At 52.0% G+C, this 16,530-nt stretch overlaps 8 protein-coding genes across 8 annotated transcripts; 1 reads left to right on the forward strand and 7 right to left on the reverse strand.

Moving 5' to 3' along the window:
• Positions 1-102: 102 nt before the first annotated feature.
• ASPSYDRAFT_148263 (uncharacterized protein) lies at positions 103-1,072 on the reverse strand (the record flags this gene model as incomplete). Its single annotated transcript, XM_040841797.1, has 2 exons — positions 103-646; positions 711-1,072. 2 exons carry the CDS (start codon positions 1,070-1,072, stop codon positions 103-105), a joined length of 906 nt encoding a protein of 301 aa, XP_040704195.1.
• A 433-nt stretch (positions 1,073-1,505) lies between these two features.
• On the reverse strand, positions 1,506-3,151 carry ASPSYDRAFT_28937 (putative methionine permease; the record flags this gene model as incomplete). Its single annotated transcript, XM_040844578.1, has 3 exons — positions 1,506-1,635; positions 1,679-2,079; positions 2,123-3,151. The coding sequence occupies 3 exons, from the start codon at positions 3,149-3,151 to the stop codon at positions 1,506-1,508; spliced, it is 1,560 nt and encodes a 519-aa protein (XP_040704196.1).
• A 497-nt stretch (positions 3,152-3,648) lies between these two features.
• ASPSYDRAFT_66343 (zinc-binding alcohol dehydrogenase family protein) lies at positions 3,649-5,468 on the forward strand. Its single transcript, XM_040850357.1, has 4 exons — positions 3,649-4,165; positions 4,213-4,253; positions 4,313-4,782; positions 4,855-5,468. Exons 1-4 carry the CDS (start codon positions 3,920-3,922, stop codon positions 5,388-5,390), a joined length of 1,293 nt encoding a protein of 430 aa, XP_040704197.1. The 5' UTR covers positions 3,649-3,919; the 3' UTR covers positions 5,391-5,468.
• Positions 5,469-5,904: 436 nt separating this feature from the next.
• Positions 5,905-8,054, reverse strand: ASPSYDRAFT_55978 (flavin-containing monooxygenase; the record flags this gene model as incomplete). Its single annotated transcript, XM_040849128.1, has 4 exons — positions 5,905-7,182; positions 7,235-7,495; positions 7,589-7,745; positions 7,852-8,054. The coding sequence occupies 4 exons, from the start codon at positions 8,052-8,054 to the stop codon at positions 5,905-5,907; spliced, it is 1,899 nt and encodes a 632-aa protein (XP_040704198.1).
• Positions 8,055-8,575: 521 nt separating this feature from the next.
• ASPSYDRAFT_731201 (ankyrin repeat domain-containing protein) lies at positions 8,576-10,346 on the reverse strand. The gene has a single exon (XM_040850694.1). The coding sequence runs from the start codon at positions 10,149-10,151 to the stop codon at positions 8,685-8,687; it is 1,467 nt and encodes a 488-aa protein (XP_040704199.1). The 5' UTR covers positions 10,152-10,346; the 3' UTR covers positions 8,576-8,684.
• A 900-nt stretch (positions 10,347-11,246) lies between these two features.
• On the reverse strand, positions 11,247-12,774 carry ASPSYDRAFT_28941 (CFEM domain-containing protein; the record flags this gene model as incomplete). The annotated part of the gene is made up of 8 exons (XM_040844579.1): positions 11,247-11,536; positions 11,593-11,660; positions 11,721-12,103; positions 12,151-12,218; positions 12,267-12,315; positions 12,348-12,526; positions 12,570-12,705; positions 12,751-12,774. 8 exons carry the CDS (start codon positions 12,772-12,774, stop codon positions 11,247-11,249), a joined length of 1,197 nt encoding a protein of 398 aa, XP_040704200.1.
• Positions 12,775-13,710: 936 nt separating this feature from the next.
• ASPSYDRAFT_42124 (putative phosphoglycerate mutase family protein) lies at positions 13,711-14,506 on the reverse strand. Its single transcript, XM_040846414.1, has 3 exons — positions 14,243-14,506; positions 13,938-14,160; positions 13,711-13,877 (listed from the first exon to the last, which is right to left on the reverse strand). The coding sequence occupies exons 1-3, from the start codon at positions 14,457-14,459 to the stop codon at positions 13,796-13,798; spliced, it is 522 nt and encodes a 173-aa protein (XP_040704201.1). The 5' UTR covers positions 14,460-14,506; the 3' UTR covers positions 13,711-13,795.
• Positions 14,507-15,796: 1,290 nt separating this feature from the next.
• Positions 15,797-16,520, reverse strand: ASPSYDRAFT_42125 (CVNH domain-containing protein). The gene is made up of 2 exons (XM_040846415.1): positions 16,295-16,520; positions 15,797-16,236 (listed from the first exon to the last, which is right to left on the reverse strand). The coding sequence occupies exons 1-2, from the start codon at positions 16,425-16,427 to the stop codon at positions 16,049-16,051; spliced, it is 321 nt and encodes a 106-aa protein (XP_040704202.1). The 5' UTR covers positions 16,428-16,520; the 3' UTR covers positions 15,797-16,048.
• Positions 16,521-16,530: the final 10 nt, after the last annotated feature.

The following is a 16,530-nucleotide window of genomic DNA, read 5'->3' on the forward strand; positions in this document are numbered from 1 at the left end:
TCTCATAGAACGCATAACATTAACAGCCAAAACCAGCCCAACCACAATAACGCAGCACGGACTCCCCATCCCCAATCCAGTCCAAATTGCGGCAATGCCAATCTATTCAGCAGTATCATCCTCATGGAACACCAACGTCCTCACCTCAATACTCTCCCTCGGCTCCTTCCCCTCCGCCCCCGGCAACGCAAACGCACTATGCGGCACCCGCCTCGCCCTCCCATCAACCTTCGAATCAAAGCACTTAATCAACGTAACCAGATCCGGCCCCTGCCCATACCGATAATACCACTTCGTCTCCGGATTCGCCCTGACACCCAGCGTCTCGCCCTCGCGGTCGGGGTAGATAAGCTTTATAGGCACGAGATCTGACTCAGGCACTGTATGTGCGTCTGCGACGGCCAGCGGGTCCTTCAGGATAGGCTTTATAGGCCTCCAGACGTTTATAATCTGGTATCTTCCTTTAAGCAGTTTCTCGGCTTCGTCGGGAAGATGGTGCGTGACGCGGTTCTTGGAGGCTGGGTAGGACTGGTCTATGTGGACTCTTTGCACGGGGCCGCGGAGCTGGGGGGTTCCTGGGTCTCGGGCGTCGAGGGGGGCGCGCCGGATTGTGTGGTCGAAGATGAAGATTTTGGATGCGCCGGTTCTATAGAGTAGCGTGTTAGTGCGCAGTTGGATGGGGCTTGGTTGGGGGTTATGGTTGGACGTACGCATCTTTCAGCAACTGCTCTGTCTCGGGATAGTAAACGCGCTTGATTTGTTCATCGTCGAGAAAGTCCTTCTCGGCGCTGGTGTGGTAGTAGAACTGGAAGCCGTTGGCGTCGAGGGTGTAGTCCAGTTCGTGACCGGAGACATCGTGGATGGTTGCCGGGGCTGTCTCGATTGGTTGGAGACGGTAGGCTGTAGGATCGCCGACGTAGTTGGGGGTTGGAGGGGAGCCGTCGGGGTGGTCTTTGAAGTAGTTCAGGGTTGTCTGGATGTGGCGAGGTTTATCCTGGGGTGTTTGGACCGGTTGGGTGGTGAGGAGGGTGGGTTTGTCGGCTGTTGGGAGCTGGACCGTTGCTGAGGCCATACCGATAGATGGAGGATGCAGAGAGTATACAAGTGGGACTGATTATCGTATAGTTTCTGTGGAGAGTAGCTCGGGCTGGAATCGGTGGTGATCCGGGTTAAGGGCATATATGTACTCTGTATAAGGAGGGGTCGCCAATTTGTCAGACCAGCACGCAATCACGAATGTGACGCCTTGCGTTGCATGCTGATAAATCCAAAAACCGGCTATTGGATGGTGAATTTATGATCTTATGATTGAAATCAAGATGCTGAAGCCGGTTGATGGATTTGTAATCATCATGATGCTTGATAATACATGGGGATAGCATCATATACTTGCACCATCCAGAGTAGTCATGGGCTTACAGTGACTACAGTTACATGAGGAATACCGCAATCTACTTTAGTCAAGAAATAAATGGAAGATATACGTTGATTTGTGAATAATATTATCAAGTCCGTATCAACCTCATAACAGTCCTCCCATCATCCAAGACCTTTTCTTCCTCCTCAAGTCTATACCGACCCCATTTCGGAAGCAGCACCGTCCAGACGTACCAATACAGAACCCCGAAGACGATCCTATTTGTGTCAGTCGAGTCATAAATCTAGGAGGGGTACTTACACTCCCGTCCCTACAATAGCATACGTAGCATAGAAGAAGTCCACATCACCTTGATATTTGGGAGGAGGAATAAACGGAGCAACCAAGAGAGCCACGCAGACAACAATCCTCAGCCAAACAGCCGGTAGCCAGGCTTTGAATGGACGGGGGAGGTAGGGCTCCCGATATCGCAGGACCAGTAACCCGATGGTAACAGCAAGGCCGAAGATAGTCCCCGGGTAGCCTTCAACGTCCAGGATGAAATTGTACACGTCTCCCTGTGGAGGCAGAGTGATAACAAGAAGGGACGGCACGTAGTGTACGATTAGACCCCAGAGAGGTGTACCGAAGGGCCGTGATGAGGAGAGAACATCGCCCCAGGGGAGGAATCCTTGTCGGGCGATCTCCTGATTCACTCGGGCCTGTTTCATTAGATCTGCCGTGTCTATCAAGAGGAGAACGTACCAAAGCGAATGTGACGACCATGACATTTCCCGCTGCAGATATGGCAATGGCAAGGGGGAACAGGGTTCCTCCAACACGCGGACCAAAGAGTCGATCAAATAACAACGCTGCGACAAGCTCTCCACTCTGCTTGATTTCATCCAAGGGGACGACAAGGAAGTATGAAGCATTGGCAAGCAGATACAGCACTCCCGACGTCACCAGAGCAGCAGGGCAAACAGACTTGACCGTCTCAATCGGATCGCGCACTTCGCTGAGGACATTATTGACGTTATTCAAACCCGCGTAGGAGTAGAGCACCTTGAACAGCGACGTCGAGACCAGATTCCAGCTCCAGTTCGATCCCTCCCAGAGCGTATCCCACGCCATCGGATGCTTTGCTTGAGCACCGCTCTCAAGCCCAGACGGACGCAGCAGAATGACCCATATCCCCGTTAGTGAAACCGACCCGATGAGGAATATCTTCAACCAGCCGAGCACATTCTGGATCCAGATCCCTGTTTGCCGGAAGCAGCCGTGGACTATGGTAATTAGGGTCAGTAGGCCAGCCGCGAACAGTTTATGCTGCAGCTCGGTCGGCTCGCCGCCAAACGCGAAAAACGTGTACTTTGCGAAGATGATGCAGTTGCTGGCTGTGAAACCTAGCAGGACCGCTTGCACGGCGATCAGTGTTGATGCGAGGAAGCGCGGTCGGGGGTATGTGTATTCGAGGTACACTTTGTCGCCGCCGGAGCGTGGCAGCATGCAGCCATATTCCATCGACACGACCATCCCGCAGGCTGCGAGAACCGTACCGGCAATCCACAATACAAGCGACAGTCCGATACTGCCAGAGGATTTCACGATCGATCCAGGCGTTGCGAATATCCCGCTACCGATGACTCGGGATACGACGAGAATGTACGCCGTTGTCCAGCTGAGATGTTTCCCAGGGGCTGCTCGGGGGAGCTCATCGCGACGAGAGAAGTCTTCACCATAACTAGAACACTCGTACGGCGCTTCCAGTAAGGGCTGTGTTTCTGCCTCCATGGCGATGGTGACGGTGTTGGAAGGAAGCTGCTGAGCAGCATTCTCGATGTTTACATGGCGGACGGGCCAGCAAGGGGGATGAGCAATGCTGGCCTCATCAGCAGCCAGTTGTTGATAGAATCAGGCACGTCATTTCCGTCACACTTGCAATCAGACTGATCAGACGTCAGGCAGCACATATGTGCCACAGGACTACGGGAGATGTCAGATCGGGGGTGAGACGGGGGAATGTCATTGATATGTCGCCGAAGCCCCAGTCCCTATCCAGCAGCACAACCAGGCCAGCTACTCAGTAAACAATGAGCAGACAGTTAATACTAAGAAGCATTCCCTTCCTCGCAGAACCGCTGCAAACGTGGTCCACCGTTCACAGGGCCAGACATCCAGCCAACCTGCAAATTGCCACGATCTGCCTCCATCACGCAATCCAACCCCGCGATTTGCAATGCTTTATTCGTGATAGCACACCACAATTGCGTCCCCAGATCCAATCCCTGCGGCCGTCGAATTGCAAATTACACATCCATTTGCCCACTTTTCCCTTCACGGCCGATTTACCTTACGCTCTCGTGCGAGAGATATCGCCGATTCGCGCGACCCGCCTGGCCGGCTTGGATTTGCGACAGAGACTCACGTAACGACGTCTTGCTTGGATCCTTCTTGAGGGATTCCTCGCTGTTACTTTTCTGACTCGTGTAGTTGTGTAAATACTTCCGCCGTCCATAATCTGTTCTACAACATCCATATCTCTGCAGTCTATACAACACAATGACGACTATAACGACCATGACGGCGACGCTGGACGCCAAACATCCAGCCATCTATGAACAGGTCTTTATCGAACAGCGCGAAAATGTATCAGGTCGGATAACGCATCAAACACATCAACAGGCCATACAAACGCCAAGTTTGAGACAGCGGGCTTTGCTCCTCCATGCGGCACAGCAGCCCTACTCGCTTGTCAACGATCATGCCATTCCGTCCATTCTGCACAAGGATGAGATTCTTATTAAGGTATGACATGTATTCCACATGTATATCTATAATGGCTAACCCCACAGGTTATTGCCATCGGCCTCAACCCGGTAGACTGGAAGGGCCCGTACGTCTCCCCATATCATCTTCATGACCATATAATACGAAAACTAACTCACAAAACAGGGCATACAACTTCGGCATCCCCAGTCTCCCCTGGGTCAACGGCCGCGACCTAGCAGGAATAGTGGTGCAAACCCCTTCAACACTCTCAGACTCCGAATCCAACACGCCCTCCCGCCTCCAAAAGGGCGACCTTGTCCTCGTCCCCTCAACAGACTACCGCGATATCCGTAAGGCCGCGTTCCAGGAGTACGCTGTGACGACGCACTTCAACGCGGCCCGCATCCCAAACACCCACAGTGCTCATGCCGCTGCGTCTGTGGGGGTTGCCTTTGTGGCGTCTGTGCTTGCGCTGGGGGTGAGTCTGGGTGTAGACTTTCGATCTATACAGGAGTGTCCGGGGCCGAGTTTACCGGAGGTCCTCAAGCGTGTGAATAAGGAGTTGGTTCCCGTTGATGTGCGCGATGAGTGTTTCGCTTCGAGGGATGAGGATGAACGGCCAAAGAATGGCGACTGGATTGCTATCTGGGGTGGTGCGTTCCCAACACTTACCTCCCTCCCTCAGTTTATCACAGTTAAACGGGCGAACTAACAGTGTCTTGTAGCATCAACAACAACCGGCCTAATAACAATCCAACTCGCACGCCTCGCCGGGCTGAAGACAATCTGCGTCGCTGATATCGCACGGCACGGCTCGAAGCTCCACACCGCGGGCGCAGACATCCTCATCGACCGACACGACACAGCACGCGCAGTGGAAATCATCCGCGGCGTAACAGGCGGGAAACTTCGGTACGCCATCGACATCGTCGGCAGCGAGACAGCAGCACTGCTACAAGCGACGCTCGATCCCAGTATCGGGCTTAACGGCTCGCACGCGCACCTCCTGGGCTTGACGGGATTACCCAAGGAGCGAGACGAGCGGATAGTATACCACACCGTCCCGATCAAACTGTTTCATTCGAGTCCTGAAGTTGGGGAGGCGATGGTTACGTGGTTGGAGGGTCTGATTGGGAGTAGGACGTTGGAGCTGCCCGAGGTGATTAGGGCTGAGGGGGGACTGGAAGGGGTGAATGCGGCGTTGGAGATGCTGAGGCGGGGGGATGCCAGTGGGAAGAGAATTGTTGTTTCGCTGGATTAATTGCATTATATTTTGCTTGCTGGTTATGATAATGATATATTACGATAGAGGCGTTAGAGCTAGAATACATTGGCGATGCTACGCTTTACTGAGACTGTTTAGAATTCACGCCCACGCGGTATGGACTGCGGATATCAGAAGATATCTTGATTATCAATCGTATAGAATGCAATTCGGCACTCGGCAACACTGACGCAATCGACGAGGGAATGTCGCGATTGCCCCTCGTCTTCAGCATGGAGGGGCACTTGAATTGGGCCTCGCCGATCGTCGGCCGTACCAGGGACAGAGCGCACGGTGATCATGATGCCATTTGGAGACGTTATTGGATGTACCTCTTGGTGTTCTTCCTGGGTCTGGACCTATCCGGTAGATCGGCATTAGATTGTTATACTTGTATACTGAATTACGAATCGTGGAGTTTCTTATTGTAAAGTATTGGATGTTACCTACCTAATTATTCATTCTATACAAAACAAGCAGGTTATGAATTCATAATAGATCTAGATATTTATCAAACATCAACCCACGTCTCCAAATAAGTCCGCAAGTCAATATCCTGCGGCCTCTTCAAATGCGGCGTCAAATCTGCTCCCTCCTCGGTCTCCCTCCTCGTCCACCCATTCCCAAAATACCCAAACCGATTGCCACTCGGATTGAAATACGTAAACTCAAAGTCCTCCCATCTTGGATCCCGCCTTATATAATTCAACATCGCCGCACTCCCCGGAAACAACCCGTGGATCCTGGCCCCCGGTCTGCCGCCGTTATACCACGACGAGCAGTTATCCGTCCACACAGTCCGCGGGAAAAACTGGTCCGAATATTCCAGGAAGTCGTCCGTCGCTGCCTTGGAGGGTACAAATGATTTGATCCCCTGCGAGCGGAATTTACGCAGCACTTTCGCGATATACGTGATCTGGTTTTCGATGCTGTTTGGTACGCTCCCGCCGTGGCCGACGGCGTTGGGGCCGCCTATCCAGAGGAAGTTTGGAAATCCGGGCACTGCAACGCCTAGGTAGTTGTACGGGAATCCAAAGTGTCCGTCGTACTTCCAGGCGGTCTTCAAGTCTAGTCCGTTGGCGAGGATNGAGAAGGGCGGACAGTGGTCGACGTTTGCGCCGGTGGAGCAGATGACGATATCAACAGGGCGTTCTGTTCCGTCTTTCGTGACGATTCCCGTTGGTGTGAAGTGATCGATATGGGTTTGTATATAGCTCACGTTATCCTTCGTCAGGGCTTCCAGGTATCCAGGACCTGGTGTAGGTCGTCGACAGTTAGGAGGGAAGTCCGGGATGATTTTATCAGCGAGCTCGGTTTTATCCTTGATACGGGCCAGCATTAGCTGACTCCATTGCTCGCGGAGGTTCGCATTGATAGGGGAGTCCCTGAAGATAGCCCCGAAGCGCGAGAAGTAGCCATTTTCCACGGACTTGCGGTAAGCCAGATACGTATCTGGGTCTTCGAAGGACTCAATCTGTTCCTTTGGAATAAGGTTCGGCTCGAGACGGCGCACGCCGACTGTGCCAAAGGAGTCTGCGATCCAGGTGCGGTTGCGTGCGTAGTGGTCGACGTGTGCCGCGATAGGTTGGATGGATGGGAGGACCTGTAGCCCTGATGCGCCGTTTCCTATCAGGGCGACGCGTTTCCCCTTCAAGTCGACGTCGTGGTTCCAGTTCGACGAGTGGAATAAAGGACCCTTGAAGTCGTTGATGCCCGGGTAATCCGGTAGTTTCCAGGCATTAAAGTGGCCGATGGCATTGAGGACGACGTCCAGCTCCTCTTCATATACCTACACAATCAGCACATGCCACACCAGACGTAGGTATATGGGGTTTACACACTCTATCTTCCTTCAGGTCGCGCACAGTCACCTTCCACTTCCCCTTCTCCGCAAACCACTCGGTCCGTAGAACTTGCTGCTGTGCGCGGACATACTTATACACATCATACTTCTTCGCAACACCTTGCCAGTAATCCCGGATCTCATGGCCCTGGGCAAACTCCTCCGTCCAGCGCGTATTCGGTTCAAAATTCGACTGATAAACATGGGCTGGGATATCACATCTCACCCCGGGATACGTATTTTCATACCACGTCCCGCCCTATCAATCGCAGTCAGCAATCCCGTAAAAAAAGAAAGAAAAAGAAAGAAACGAAAAGAAAACAGCAACAAGGGTAATGGGGAGAGGACAAACCAGATCCGCATTCTTATCATAAATCCGCAAATCCAACCCAGGCAGTTTCGCAGGGAGCAGTATCCCCGCTGTAACCCCCGACAACCCGCCTCCAATAACACCAACTTTAATCGGTCGCAATTGATCAATGGGATGTTCCTCAAGGCGAAATGCCGGTCTGCTTCCAATTTCCTCTACACTTACACTCCCATCCTTATGCGATTCCAGGGCAGGAGCCGGAGCAGGAGGAGGTGGCGGAAGTGTAGTTGGCTTGTTGTACGGACTGTCGAGGATCTCGGTCTGGGTGGTGACCACTGCCGTTTTGACTGCTGCCATTTTCTCTTTCGACCTGCTGTCCCAGGAAAACTGCAGTTTCTTTGCTAGCTTCTGGGTTGTTGTTATTGTTCAGGTCTGGCTGTGTGCGCTCCCTTGGTGCAAAGTCCCCTTTTATCAGTAGCAGGTAGCGAATCAATGCGGGGAATCCCATGGTGTGATCTTCTTCCGCTTATAACCAGTTAATTAAATAAGCTAGGTTATTCAGAGGATTCAGATCTTGAGTCAGCCTGTCTCTGAGACTCGGACTGGACTGGGTGTGACACCGGATGTTGCGAAACGTTCCTGGCTGGTCCTGTGTTGATGCTCGTCCGTGCATCACGACATTGTGGACCGCGATGGTGTAGAAGGCACGGCGTATTTTGTACCAGGCCGTATTTTTCATTTAATCTGGTATCTGGCACGTTGGAGACTTGGAGTACGCATATTTAAGCACGTCTTAGCTTTGATTCAGCTATCAGTCTTCGTGTCGTGGTTACTCCAATTTTGTCGCTATTTGCCATAATTGCACCATTGTCGCCATCGTTGTTGGCGGTGCAGGCGGTTATGGACTTTGTCAAGTATTGAGAATAGCTATCTGTGTTCGCATTACTAGCTAGAAGATAGAGCATAAGTATGAAGAACATGGATATAGAAGTGGATATAAAAACATCAAGTTGAACCCTTTCTGTAAAAGCAAACCACGTCGCTAAAGCCAACTCGCATTCCAAACGCCGCCCACGCGTAGCAGGATATTCTCAAATTAACCAAAATCGTTGAAAGCAAAGTAACAGGAGTGCCTGCATCACCAAAGGGCCCTTGGGCCGGAAATGCGGTGGTTGTCACCTATACCCTCCATCAACTCTCTATCAATTTTCGCGCTGGCCGGGTTATTCAAAAGTCGCAAGATATCGATAAACGGCCGCGTATTATTGACCGTTACATGGTTTTTGTGGAGAGTCGCGAGCCCAATCGGAGACCAGCCTGCATTATTATGGGTGTGAATAGCCCTACTGCCCCGAGCCAGCAGGATGCGAACAATGTCCTCCCTTCCGCCAGACGTCGCCAAGTAGAGAGGCGTACAGCCTTGCGTGTCCACTTCGACAATGAGCTGCGTGTGCCTCTTTGCCAGGGAACTCTCGCCAGCAACTACATCGCTGTTGCTGGGCCGCGTCCAGGTCTCGGGATCGGTACCGTCGCCCAGCAGAACGAGGACTATTCTACGATCTCCCGCCATAACCGCAGCCGTCAGGGCAGTGTTGCCGTCTGCGCCTCGGTAGTTCGGATCTGCGCCGTTCTTTAACATCAGAGAAACGAGATCGGGCATGCCCAGTGAGATGGCGTAGTGTAGGGCCGGCTTTATAGACCAAGGCTTATCTGTTGGTGTATGCTCACAAATCCCCGACCCGATCAGCAGTAGAAGCATGTCTTCATTGTCTGGCGGGAAAGCTCTCCAGAGAATTCTTGACTTCTCTCTTGGGGAGAGGTACGCAGCTGCACCGCTCTGGATCAGCGACTCGGCCAGGCCCTGATATTGGTAGATAACAGCACACTCCAGCGGTGACATTGTATGCGGGCCACGCGGATGGCCAAGAGGACGTGGGCGGTTGACTGGAACTCCGTTTGCCATTAGGACCGAGATAACCTCGCGATGATCGCAGGATACAGCCATATGAATTGCGCCACTATCCACCATAGACACAGCAGCACCAGTCGACACCCCATGTTCAAACAAGACCCTCAGAGCCTCCGCACGGCCATGCGAAACAGCGACTTCTAGGGCATTCCAGCCTTCTCGCCCCGGTTCGACTACCTCGATATCGGCCCCATGCTTAAGAAGCTTTCGAACAAGCCCAGTGACCCCACGCCTGCAAGCCGTTACGAGCGGTGCACCCACATTGACATCAGCCCCGGGGATCGTGTCCATAAGGTCAAGAATTTTATGCACAAACCCCCTATGGGCCTTCTCAACGGCGAACCACAGCGGCGCCCGATTGTCGTAAGTCTCGCGCGTAACAGACGCCCCGGCGTCTATCAGCAGCGCCGCAGATTTAAAGTGCCCGGACATGATCGCATGGCTCAGAATATCATACTCGCACGGCGAATTCGGTTTGAAATTCGGGTCCGCTCCAGCTGCAAGCAGGAAACTGGCAATGCCGCAGTCGTCCCTGTTCACAGCATCATATAGCGGGCTGGTTCCGCCGTACCCGAATGCATCGGCGTCCCATACATTCGGGTCAACGTTGTATTCCTCCAGGAGCAGACGCACCATCGCCTCCCGACCGTTTCTTCAGGCGATGCAGAGGGGTAAGATTCTTGGGTCGAAGGGGTTTACGCCGGCTGTGATGAGCTTCTTCATGGCGCCGACGGTGCCGCGCCCGGCTATCTGGGCAAGGATTGGTGGTGTAAGGGATGAACTGTCGGTTGAGAGGTTGTCCACGGCCCATCGGTAGAGACGGTGGTCCAGGAGCGCGTGGTGCGTTCTGGTGGTTAGAACCAGTGCGCTTTTGTCGCGGGCACGATCGAGGTAGTCCCATATTGTAAGCTTGAGTTCTGGAGGGAGGTCATCGAAAGACGTCGTCTTCTTCTCAGAGACTGGGCCCATTCTGTATTTGCACGATCTGAGTGGTGATCGGCTAGATGGATGGAAATGGGGAATTAAATGTTCTGCCTGGGGGGAGCTTTATATGTTCCATTTCCACCACCTCATAAACTCTCAGGTACAAGACAGAGTCACAGGTTAATATGGTCAGTCAGGGCCATCCATGTTAGCTGGAAGTCTATACGCTCAAGGTTTGTTCCTGGCAGGATGAGCAGCGAATAGAAGTATCAGCCGGTCAGGCAACGTAGTGTGCAGAAAGCTTGTTCACGTCAATATAGTTGCTGCATGTCATCATCTGAACATTTCACCAGATCCAGCCCCTTGCATATTTTCGCGACATAGAAACGCAGGGTATGAATGGTATATCTCAAAATGGCTTTCATATACCGCAAGGATGCATGAAACGCCGTGACCAGTAGCTGAAAGGGCACCCATAGCAGGCCGGTTCATCTGGACCCTAATTCCGAGATGAATGGCCTTGGATGGGTACCTTACTTTTGACTTCTGCGTCTGTGAATAACAGGAACCAATTTACCTTCGCAGAACCGGTTTCCCCAGTCATCACCGGGCTGGACAGCGACGAAGTCTCATTGATGTCGCCTGACGGGAGAAACCTTGTCAGTTGGCCGGAATAAAACCTCGTCATGAGGATATCTCCTGATGAGGTTTGATGATATGATCCCTCATCCGAGAATCAAATGCCCCATCCACGGTCCCACGCAATCCAAGCAGGCAACAAAGCATTCACAGCACGCTTCAACCGTTTCAGGTTTTAAAACTCTCCGTCGAAATCTCCTGCAGACGAATGAACTCTCCCTGCTCGCGGTTCGCACTTTGGAAGGTACATGACTGCACCGTGGGCGACGAGAGGGCGTTACTTCCACGGCCACGTCTCCCTCCCCCACCGGAGGACGAGTCGTACTCGTATTGCGATGGCTTGCTGTAGAAGCGGGTGTAGGTGTAGTTGAAAAAGGCGCGGATTCCTGGCATGCAGGCACAGATGAGGGAGAGATAGACTTCGACGAGGGACCAGATGCCTATTGGAACGATGGATTCTATATGATGTCAGCGATACGACAGACAACTGTACTTGTACTTATCCGGCACGTACTGGTCGGATTCTCTTCCAAAACGAGATTAATAGACGAGACGAGCCGGAAAATGGACACGATGGTTACGCTGGAAGGGCAGTTAATATCACCATCTAATCCATCTATCAAGTAAAGCAAGGCAACTCACATAATCCCCACTGCAAACATAACGCAGATAGCGAGCTTCTTCCGCCACGAGAGATTCATCCTCAACAGAGTCGGCATCGGTAGACCGATAATCACCAAATCCAGAAGGATATTGATACTCGCGTGCGCCCAGAGCAGGTGCGCATGGGATATACACACTCCCTCATGCTCCCCGTCCCACATGGTCCAGAAATAGGGGAGAGGCCGACAGGATAAGACTTTGGCTAGGAGCATGGCGATACCCCATGCGGTGGTGAAGGCGAGGACGAGCTTGGTAGCGAGACGAAACGCCTGGTCTGGGAATAGTCGAAGAAAGAGGAGCAGCATGGATATCTTGGTGAGCGCTATGCTCTGCACGTAGAGGATTTCGACAGAGAAGAAGAGCTGGTATTGTTAGTGATGAATGTTATAACGGTTTGGGGGCGACGTACGTGGAGGATTTGGGTGATATTATCAAAAGGGAGGAACCAGATGTCGTGGCCGAGTCCAAGGCGTTTGACTGCCAAACGGGGTCAGTACAGTCTTTCAAGTGAAGAGAGCTACTTACAGAGAAACCCGATGACTGTGATGGCAATTGCATGCGCCTGCTCTGTTAGCTGTGCTAAGCTGTCTTGGGCGTTGTACTCACTAGCGATATTGCAGCAACCGCATCGTCGACACCAAGCTTGGACCCAATCAGCCGGCCAGCGATTCGCAGTGCGACAGCAAGGCTGGAGAGGACGATACCCGCGACGAGGATAGCTGGGTAGACATTGTCCTCAACAGTAACCGGATAGTCACAGCTTGTGTACAGAAACTTCATGGATCCTGTGCGGTCAGAATAAGCTCGCAGATCCAGCAGGAGACGTACTCAGGTTATCCTTTGTAGTGCAGTTCTGCAACCCGCAGTTCTTAACCTGCGCTGTGAGCGGCGCATCATGGCAGATGCAGTCGACGTCGAGGATTGAGCAGCTCGACGAAGACATGGCTTGCGACAGGCACGTCAGCTAGGGCAGTCAGCGTATGTCACTCATGATACAAGGGCAACTCACCGCACATGATGGTAGCCCGTCCATTTCTTCTGCACCCTTGCATTAAGCCCTGACTCGAGCTGGATGCCCATCAGAGCAAGATCGAATTCATTATATCATTCAACAATCCGAACAAGACCCAGCGGCCCAACTCTCCACTGCGGTCCCGCAGCCTGCATCTTCAGCTCCTCGTCGTGGAGACCGTTAATTGACGGCTATCTGGGGACAGATTTGCAGTCTGCCGCACTCCGCGGTCCCAGAAAACAGATAGTGCGGTGCTCAGGCCTCGGCCGAGGATAAGCCGGCCAGTGGCAGCCAGACGGTGGAGAAGCCAGCGAGATAGACATGCGTGTTAGGGCAGGTTTCATCCCTGGAGTCTGGTTCTGGTCTTGGTCTCCCCACAGCAAATCTCCAGCTGCTGCATGCGGCCGTACTTTCGGCAGCCCTTAATCAACTTTAAAGCTGGCCAGGCCTCGCTGGAGAACTTCTCCGACTCCCAATTTCTTGCCTCTCAATTCCTTGCCAGTGCAGGAAGCGATCGCCCGATAATGAATCATCGACTCGATCGTCGAATCTCCACTTGGGCAGCAATCGGGGCAGTGCACCCATCAACCCTCTCGTCCCCGGTACGGTCCTCCTGTCCATGGCTTGTGGCGACCATGGCAATGGCTGTTTAGGGTGAGATCCGCGTGCGCACGCGTCCACTTGGCGCTATCGTAAATACTCCTAGTCACTCTATCACTCCCCAGATGCCTCTTGAGCCTGATCTGTGCCGTGTCTCGGTCGTTGTCCGTCTCGGTGATCATCTTGTTGCCCTAACTAGCCCGGACTACTTTTCTTGCATCACGCTGTTGTACGCGAGACCACTCTACTAACTTGCCGATGCAATATACAATCAAGGCAGACCGATCGTCCCTGGCAATGGCTGTCAAAAGTCCGTATTTAACTTCGTAGCACGCTCGCTAATCTAACTGCAGAGGTTGTCTCTATCTCTTCTTTTTTCCCAAAGGAGGAAGTCTTCATCCATCTCGTCTCATCTAATAAAACTCTATCACCTCAATCCAATCTAATCCAGTCCAGGACACTGCTCGCTCGTCTCGTCCGTGATTTCGTCGTACGGGGATGGGTCTGTCCAGATCAAATCGAACCTGCACCGTCAATCAATATCACACCCAGCAACACATTACCCAGAAAGAGCAAATACTCACCGATCACTAGGATACTCAGGTGCATCGTCGGCCCCCAACTCCTCAATGATGTCCGTCAACGCGTCGTGCTCCCAGCAAATCAAGACGTTGCCGTCGCCGTCGTAATCCTCAATGGCATCCTTCACACACTCCGGGTCATCACGATCGCACGAGATGTCGACTTCAAGTCCAAGATCACCAGCGAGAGGCTCTACGGTCTTGAGGGGTCGGTTTCGGTGGCCATCTGTGAGACGGGATGGATACAATTAGCCCCGGGGAACCTCCCAGACAGTGCAGCTGTGCAGCGCAGAAGTAAACAGACATACCATCCTTCGGCGTCATGGCCATGATCTTGCCAATATTATACTCGGACGACGATCCGAAGACCTGGCGGAGGCAGTCTGCGCGCTTCTCGCCCTGGGCGCTCAGACCCGTGCCATCATTATCGGGCTTCTCGCCGTGGCGGATGAGATAGACTGTTGGATCGGCGGCGACGAGCATGCTCGCGGCAAGTAGCGCGACCGGGAGGATCTTGGAATACATTTCTGTTATTCTTGTCTTGGTGTTTTGGTGTCAGTTTTCAGTTTGGGTTGACTCATATAACCTCGTACTTCAACACAACAGCGGCCTTATATACACCTTCCACCCAATTCAGACCCCCACGGGGCACCGCCCTATGTAACCAACCTCCATCCAGCTACACGGCAAGAGGCTGCTCCTCTGATGATCGGATAGACAGCACCTGATGCATCCACGCCACCTGATTGGCTGTCTGGCGCACGTGGTGTAAATCTTTGTTCTGTGCGCCCAGCAGGTCCTCACAACAATTCCGATTGTTTGCCTTAGATTCCCCACTAATCAGGAACGCTTGTTTCGGATTGCGCGGGCGTGCTTGTTTACTTGGATGGGCTTGGTCCAGTGTTGGGGCGGTGTGCTATTGTGCATTGCGCATTGTGCATCGTTGCAGTTGGAGTTGCTTGACCTGCAGCTCTGTACGGAGTAATGCTGTATCATTCCTGGAGGTAAAGGGTTGTCAGTGTTTTGGATGTACGGAGTATTGGTGCACATGCAACTGCGATTTATAACAGGATTACATTTGTATTATCTTTGTAGGGAGGTTGCAAGGTTCAGATGCATGTTGCCCTACAAGGCTGATGTGAGGCAAAGGGCACGTCAACTGGTTGTCCAGTGTTTACAATGTGCTACTAATATATTATGAGTGATACTTTTTGGTCATCTAAATCCCAAATATGGGCGCTGGTTCCTTCTCGTGTGCCTTCATATTTCACAAAAGGAAGCGCGTGTCCTCTTATCACAAAGGTCTAAGCCATTCTTCCGCAAAACTAAGATATAAGTCTATCGATATAAGAAGGCATAAGTAATGTGTTTGAAATGTCATCACTGAACGAATTACTCGAGAGGTAAACCTGAACAAAGCCAAGTTGAGAAAAATATATATATCGACGTCAACCCATACGAAACAATTCCCACTTGTTACTATGTCCACTATGCATTCAGACAAATGTTGTGCAAAATCTGGATCGGAACATGGAACTATATTTGTCACTTATCCCTCCATAGGACACTTAGAGAGAAACAACATATGGCGAGTGAACAGGTGAAGAAATCCAAAGCCAAGCGAAAGCTTATGGATGAGAAGGGTACAGCCGATACCAGCCGATACGCCGCTGAGAAGAAATCCGACGTTTGGTTGGTGGTGACAGGTAATAATACAGGCTGTCAGGTTTAGATTGTGAAATTGATGGGAAGGATCCACAAGGTGGGCCGCGCCTGCCGTTTTGGGTGTCGGGAGACACTGCCTTGTCCACGGTGACCTCACCCAGGTGGTACTGGTTAGCGTTCTTACAGTGCGCAAGGCAGAGGAGAGGTAAAGATTCCTTGCATTCTGGAGTTAAGCCAGGGCTTGGCTAGTTTGGTTCGTTTGACTGACATTTATGCGCCGCAAAGAATCAATGTGGATGTGAGAACTCAGAAGCAGCTTTCTTAATATAAATGCGTGCAGAAATAAGGACACGTTCACCAGCCACAGTCTTACAGTCAGTGGCTTTGATATCTAAAATATAGTTCCACCAAATCTCATTCCAATATTTAACTATGACGAGACTAGCATATCAGGAAAAGTTAAAAGACCCATTGTTATTGCCAAGTCGCTCCGCCAGGTTAACATTCGCCTCAACCGGCTCGCCCTCTTCGTTGGCCAAGGTAGCGCGGAGGACAGGCACACTGTCATCTCCCTCGAGCTCAAAGCTGATATCCGAGGCACTGCCGCTGAATCCGCCCCCTTCCCAATGAAACTGCCCTGTGAGAATGGTCAGCGACCACGGGGTTATGAAGGAACACGAAAGCAATCAGCATACCGTCGGCATTTCCCAGAACTTCATCCAGGTCAAAAGTGGCCTCCACGGATTCGCCTTCTTCGTTCTCGAGGTCGGCGACGAGGATGTGGTCGTCCTCAAGGCGGATGTTTGTGGCACTTTCGTGGAAACTCATTTTAGACTATATATTGACACGGGATTTGCGAGGGTTATAGAAGGCAAGTAGTTATTTAATATAGATAAAGAAGAAGGTTCACGATCCAGTGGCTGAAAATATT

The sequence above is a fragment of the Aspergillus sydowii genome (assembly GCF_001890705.1).
Source record: "Aspergillus sydowii CBS 593.65 unplaced genomic scaffold ASPSYscaffold_3, whole genome shotgun sequence".
NCBI classification, from domain to species: Eukaryota; Fungi; Ascomycota; class Eurotiomycetes; order Eurotiales; family Aspergillaceae; genus Aspergillus; species Aspergillus sydowii.